This window comes from Volvox carteri, assembly GCF_000143455.1.
Source record: "Volvox carteri f. nagariensis unplaced genomic scaffold VOLCAscaffold_33, whole genome shotgun sequence".
NCBI lineage: Eukaryota > Viridiplantae > Chlorophyta > Chlorophyceae > Chlamydomonadales > Volvocaceae > Volvox > Volvox carteri.
Window position 1 is genome coordinate 1,237,777 of NW_003307576.1, and position 6,999 is coordinate 1,244,775.

Sequence of the window (6,999 nt, forward strand, 5' to 3'; positions counted from 1 at the left end):
GGCGGTGGGGTGAGGGAGGAAAGACGTCGGGAGACCTCTAATAAGTTGCGAAAGGCAAGGAATCAAGACTCAAGAGCAGCGGGAGAGGAGGAGGACGAGGAAAAAAAGGAGCGGGAGGGAGGAGAAATCATGTAAAGAATACATGATAAGATTATTAGTTTTCCCAACATATTCAAATTAAGGGTAAAGCCTCCTAAACTGTTTAGGTGGATAGACAGGTGGATAGACAGGTGGATAGAGGGAGGATTGTGCGTATGATGTGTGAAACAGGGGGGTGTATCTTCGCCCGTGGCAGCTACCCTGCGAAACCCTGCCTTCCCCGATATTTCGGGGCACCCTCATCCAGTCACCCTAGTCAACTTCTCAGTGGATCGCTCAGGTTCCGCACCCACCACCAGCATCCAACGGAATCTGCCGGGTCGACAGCGGCCCAACTCCGTTCCTGGTCGGCTCGCAGGTTAACTTTATCCCAGGTCACCACCGTCCATCAACTAGGGGCGCAATGCCTTCCACCATCGGAAGGACTTTTGACCCTAATGGGTATCGATCCCGGGATCTCCCGGGGGCAATGGTCGCGCCTTACCCGTAGTGCCAAACCCTATATGTGTATGTGTATGTATGTATGTAGAGAATTTATAGCACAATAAACATTCGTAAACTGTTGGATTACGTGGCTAAGAAGCCTCTGATGAAACGCACGCACGTACACATGCACTGGCAAGCATATGCAGAAAGTGTAAAACATACATACATACATACATACACATACAAGCATATGCAGAAAGTGTAAAACATACATACATACACATACATCAGGCAGGCGGCTGGCAGAGGTTAAGGCCTGACTTCTGCTCCCAGTCGACCCAGTCGACCCGGGTTCAAATCCGCCTGCCGGCTCCTCGGGTGTTTGAGGAGTGATGAAATGGGAGGTGGCCCCCCATCTTATGGACGGTGTAGGACGTGATAATATCAACTTGCGAGCTGACCAGGAACTAAGTTGATGCGCCGTTGATCCGCTAGATTTGGTTGGATGCTGGTGGTGAGTTGCCGAACCCAACGAATACATTCTGAAGTCGGATGGGGTGACGGATTAGGGTGCCCCTCTAGCAGGGGAGAGCAGGGACTGCCCCGGGAAAGGGGGCCGCTGGCGAAGTTAACCACCCTGTAACAACATACATACATACACGCACACACACATAACCCGTTGGGGCTTTAGGTGTCCTCCTTGTCTATAGTAGGAAGTCCTAGCTGCACACCGCCTAGTCGCCCTTCGCCACTACAGCGCCTCCGCCTATTTTTTACACGGGTTCTTGACATCGCATCACTCTCCTAATCGATATCTACTGGAAAAAATTCAGCCACGTCTACAACCCCATTGCAAAATTCTAACACGTCGTTGGTAACTATTCGGGTATGAAGTTATCCTCCAGAGCGCCACCATCATTGTCATACATTTCCCGCATCGCGGCTCCGAAGATCGTTAAAGCCACACACGTACACACACATACACACACACACTTCCCGACCCACCCACCTGTGCTCGAGGTCCCCCAGCCCCGAGGTTGGCGTCCTGGCAGCCCCCTCCAGCTCCCCCCCCGTTACCCCCGGGAGCAGGGGCCGCGGGCGGTCGTACATACACACCGTTCTCCGCAGCCAGCCACACGGGCAAGTGGCCGAATATCTCATCCAATTTAGAGGTTTCGGAGCCACTAAAGATGACCACCACGTTGGCAGGGTCCTGAATGAAATGCGTAGGTGGGTAGCGAGGGGTTTTCAGTCACACGCGAAAAGCAAGGGATATGGAGGGGGCAACTTGAACAAGGCACTCCTAATCATACATACATTCATACAGATAAACAGACTCAACCTTACGCGTTTTTCCAGTTACTAGGAATCAACCCCCTCGCGTTGCCTTACCGTGCACAGGGCACACACGGACTGCATGACTCGGGGGTTGACTTTGGCCAGGGCCTTGACCTGCTCGAACTGCCGCTTGGGGAGCCTGCGTGCGTATGTATATGTGTATGTATGTATGTATAGGGAAGGGCGCGTGTGAAAATGGGAGGTTATGGGCGAGCCCGGGGAAGGAGGGGGAAGGCGGGGTGGAGCAGGGACGGGCTAGAAGGGCGCCTTGGGCAGATACGACAGGGCAAGATAGGACACAGGCGTCCTTTCTTTCACACTCATCACACACACACACATACATATACGCCATCAGCCATACACACACACACAAATACATACATACAGGTTCACTGCACTACCTGTTTCCGTAAAATCACTCAATTATCACAAAACCCCTCATTCGCCAGCACCTGGACGCAGAGCAGATCATTAAACCACAAATACACGCGCACATACATACATACATACATACATACACACACGCGCACATACATACATACATACACACACGCGCACATACATACATACATACACACACGCGCACATACATACATACACACGTGCATGACCTCCCCGCCCTGACTCTCCCCCGCCCCCACCTGGGCGCCTCCACACTGGTGGTCAACGTGGCGTTGTAACCCAGTACGACAAGTCTTCTCTTGCTGCTCTGGTAGGCCCGAACCACCTCCTGGACATCAAGCTACGGAGGCAGGGGGGGGGTAGGTGCACGGGTGAAAGGGGGGGAAAGACGAACCACGAGCGAGTGAAGCTGATGCGGCAAGGAAACCCTGCTGCGGGCAGATGTAAAATAAGCATAACTAACCGGGCCGGGGGAAGGGGAGGGGAGATCATATGACGCAAAAGAACAGCAAAGCAATGAAACCCAACGTCTGGTAAAGAGAAGACGGAGGAATCGCGCGATGTGCAAGCAGCAAAGGGACCTTTCTACTGCTGTCTCAGACAAGTTATCAGTTTTCGTCCAAACCACTGAAGAAAGGAGAATGGGAAGAACATATTTGAACAGAACACCGAAATGAAGACATTAATCTATTTCCTACACACACACATACACACACACACATACCCCGTGGGCCAGGGACGAGGGACGAGGGACGAGGGGAGTTCATACCGGACGTGACCCCAGGGGGCTAAAGATAAAAGGGGCTATAGATAAAAAGGGGCTCCAGCTAACCCTGGGAGCTGCATAACCAAGCCAGCCGGACGCTTGACAGCCTACCGGCGGGGGTGTGTGCCTCATCCTCAGATCGGCCTCGATGTGGGTGTCGTTGAGCTCCGTGATGAAAGTATCGGCCCAGTGCTGGGCTGTGTGGGTCTGCGGAGGAGGTCCCGGGGGGGGGAAGGGGTCGTGTGATGCAAAAGAAAAGCAAAGGATTCAACTGCTGATGATGTCCAAAGTACCGCATTATTATTATTATTATTATTATTATTATTATTATTATTATTATTATTATTATTATTATTATTATTATTATTATTATTATTATTATTATTATTATTATTATTATTATTATTATTATTATGAAAGAATGGGAAAGGGGAGAAAAATTATAAGACGATGGTGATGATGATGATGATGATGATGATAATAATGATGATCATGCAAGAAGCAAGGGGTGAATTGCCGACACGCCAGGAGGATCGGGGTGTTAGGGAGGGGGGAATCATCTGCAAGGAATGGAACAAGGAGTGAGTGAACTGCCGGCGTCCAAAAGTTTGAAACTGGAAGGGAGAGGAAATCATCTGCAAAGGGGGGCCCCACATCAGCATGAGCCGCGCGAGTTCGTGTGTGTGTGTATGTGTGTGGGTGTGGGTGTGTGTATGTGTGTGTATGTGTGTGTATGTGTGTGTGTATGTGTGTGTGTATGTGCGTGTGTATGTGTGTGTATGTGTGTGTGTCTGCAGCATAGTCAAGCATCATACAGCATCCAAGAGCCAGGAGGCCCTCATGCTACGGCTACATGCACACAGCCGTACATTTAACAATACAAGAGCCCCATTTACAAAATGCCGTACATGATACGACAGTTCCCTGTATATCAGCCACACGCGTATCTCATTATTAACTATTTAATCATCTACCTACTGATTCATTTATTTGTATTCCAGCAGTACGTGTTAAGCAGTACGAAAAAAATTCGGCGCGTACATCAATGCCGTGTTGTGTTGTGCTAGGCCTGCCCTCTGGCTGGCTATACCTGGCTCCAACGCCCGCACCCACCCCCCACGCCCGCACCCACCCCCCACGCCCGCACCCACCCCCCACCCATCCCACCTGCACGTGCATGTAGTTCTGCCGGTGTCTCTCCCGGCGCTCCTCCTCGCTTATGGACAGGGCGTCGTAGATGGCCTGGGCCACGTCGGAGATATTCCAAGGGTTCACCAGCAGCGCGCCGGCGCCCAAACTCTGATTTGAACAGCGAATTAAAAACCGGAATAATAGGAAAACCTTGTTAACTTTTGCTTGTAAGGTGTAAGGAGTGGTAGTATTTTTTGCTCATTGGAGTGGTAGTTGTTTTTTGTTTAGGTAGTTGCTTGTAAAAGGGTTAGCATTGTTAGGAGAGGGTTTCAGGGCAGGAGAGTATGGCCTAGCCACGGCAGCGTTACCACGGCATATGTATGGAAAGGTAGTATGGAAAGGTAGTATGGAAAGGCTTCACAGGAGTGGAATCCAAATCCCATATCCAAGCAATGTATCGACTGCTGATGTGCTTTAAACGGGAAGACGGGATGTGGCAGATATACATGTACGCGCTGCACTGGAATCCCTAGGAGTTTGAAAAACCTGAGTGAGGCCAGGAAAAGCAGCGTCCTTTTCCTCTCGCCCTCCCCTACCCCTTCCCCGCCACACGCAAGAGAATATATATCCTCTCAAACCACCTTCTTTCTCCCTCTCCCAGCCACAACGCCGGACCGACACCACCACCACCATCCCCTTCTCCTCTTCCTCCTGCTGCTCTCCTCCTCCTCCCTTTCTCCTCCTTACTTGTGCCGCTCCCGCGAACTCCGATAGCACCAGCACCCCCGCGTTGTCCGATTGGCAAGCCACGTACTCGTAGCTGACCTGGGGCGAGGTTGGGGTAAAACCCATTATTATTATTAATGAGCAGGTGGACGCAGTCGGGGGCGTCGGCTGCGCAATGGGAAGAATGGACGAGAAAACGGCAAGAAAACGGCCGTACCATTTGGATATTTGGAGATAGTTCACCTTATTTCGTAAAAAGAATCAATTATGAAAAATGCCAAACCTAGCCAAATCCCGCCAAATTGAATTATTATTATTATTATTATTATTACTATCATATTATTTGTTGTTGTTATTACTATCATATTATTTGTTGTTGTTATTATTATTATTATTATTATTATTTATTCATTATTATTATTGTTGTTGTTGTTGTAAACTTTTTAGGTTAGAAGGCCTTCTCGAGAACAGCCCCAAACCCAGTAGATTGCCCCTCCATAACCCCCCATCCGTCTATTTCTGGTGGTCTGCTTCACTCGCCAGTAACTCGTCTTAACCCCCATTCGTTTTGCATGTTCGTTACCCCACCCCACCCTACCCCACCCCACTCACCCCACCCCACTCACCCTACCCCACTCACCCTACCCCACCCCACTCACCCACCCCATTCCACTCACTCCACCCTACCCCACTCCACTCACCCCACCCCATCCCACCTCCTAGGCCCCAGTCATCCCTAACACTCCCACTCCCGGCCTTACCAGGTTCATTCCATCCCTCAGCGAAGTCACCAGAGCCACATCGGTCACGGCGTACAGAGCACACAACTCCGTGAAGGACAGGGAGGTGTCCAAATGGAAGATGGGAACGTACGTCAGAGTGCCGTACTGACCGTTGATGCGACCAACGATCTCATGAACCATGCTGCAGGCAGCCGGGGACGGTTTCGGGGTCGGTGTGGGGACGGCTTGCGTTGTACGGAACGTACGGAAGAGAAAAACAGCACCGGACAAGACGAGGACATTCGGAGCATGCATTTGTAGGAGGCCGTGGGTTTTGGAGCGGGTCGGAAAGAAGACGCGGCGTGCTGCAAAACACAGCTTTCAGACCAAGAAGTGCGCTAAACCTAGTACAATGCGCACGTGACCTGGAGACACGCTCGTACCTGCGCAGCTTCTGGTACTCTGGCACGTCCGTACGAGACGGTACGGCAATCTGTACGAGCAGTACCTGCACATTCACAACAACCAATTCAGCGTAGTAGGTCCGTAGGTTTTTTTATGACGGGTTTCAGCGAGATGCTCTGACAGCCGCTGCACGTGAGGAAGAGAGGTTGCCCCTGCCCTGGTGCGCGCCCCACGGCCTCCCCCCTTAAAACCCCCCTAAAACCGTAAAAGGACAATAACAAAACAAAACACACACACCATGCCGCCAGCATGCATCACTCGACGCGCGGTGTGCCGCTACTCCCCGCATGGCCCCCCCCCTTCACTCCTCACATCAAAAACCCCGTGACCTTCTCAACCCCATGGGGCTCCGTGCATCCTCCTCCCTCCCCTCGGAACAAAAGATTCGCAGGGGGGATATTGCCGCAAGAACTCCATTTCTTCACACCACACCCACTCCCGAAAGGCGCCATACATCCCAGCCCCCGAAAAGTTCACATCGCTCTAGCCACACACACACACACACACACATACACATACACACACCCCGAAATCTCAATGACTTACCCCCAAAAGCTCATTAATCCACCGCGCCTGGTTCCGGGGGTCATCTTCCCAAGGAAAACCCAAAGACACACCTGGACTCGCGTCTTTCTTTTTCCACCTCCCCCCAACCTAAACCCCCCTTACACAGAGTTGGTGCTTTCGGTAGCTGATGACGGTAGCTGCTTCATTGCCTAGGATATCTCACGCGATTTCCCCCCACCCCCCTGGACTTCCCCCCACCCCCCCCACACACGCATACACACACACGTAGCCCCTCTTACCTTATCCCGCCATTCCGGGCGCTCTTCTAGAAACTTCTCATACGCCAACAACTTCTGCGGAATGCCCTTGACCATGTCTAGACGGTCAACGCCCAGCATGATCTGGGCGGAAACCGGT

At 51.6% G+C, this 6,999-nt stretch overlaps 1 protein-coding gene across 1 annotated transcript in view; it reads right to left on the bottom strand.

The window, feature by feature from the left end:
- The window catches only part of VOLCADRAFT_63119 (uncharacterized protein), a gene marked incomplete at both ends in the record, with an annotated part of 7,089 nt that extends 968 nt beyond the window's left edge, over positions 1–6,121 (bottom strand). Inside the window, 8 exons of the mRNA XM_002953037.1 lie at positions 1,642–1,738; positions 1,918–1,992; positions 2,489–2,605; positions 3,143–3,238; positions 4,199–4,330; positions 4,910–4,987; positions 5,650–5,812; positions 6,054–6,121. Of these exons, the coding sequence (XP_002953083.1) occupies positions 1,642–1,738; positions 1,918–1,992; positions 2,489–2,605; positions 3,143–3,238; positions 4,199–4,330; positions 4,910–4,987; positions 5,650–5,812; positions 6,054–6,121 (826 nt within the window). The remainder of the gene's footprint in view (positions 1–1,641; positions 1,739–1,917; positions 1,993–2,488; positions 2,606–3,142; positions 3,239–4,198; positions 4,331–4,909; positions 4,988–5,649; positions 5,813–6,053) is intronic.
- Between the last annotated feature and the right edge of the window lie 878 nt (positions 6,122–6,999).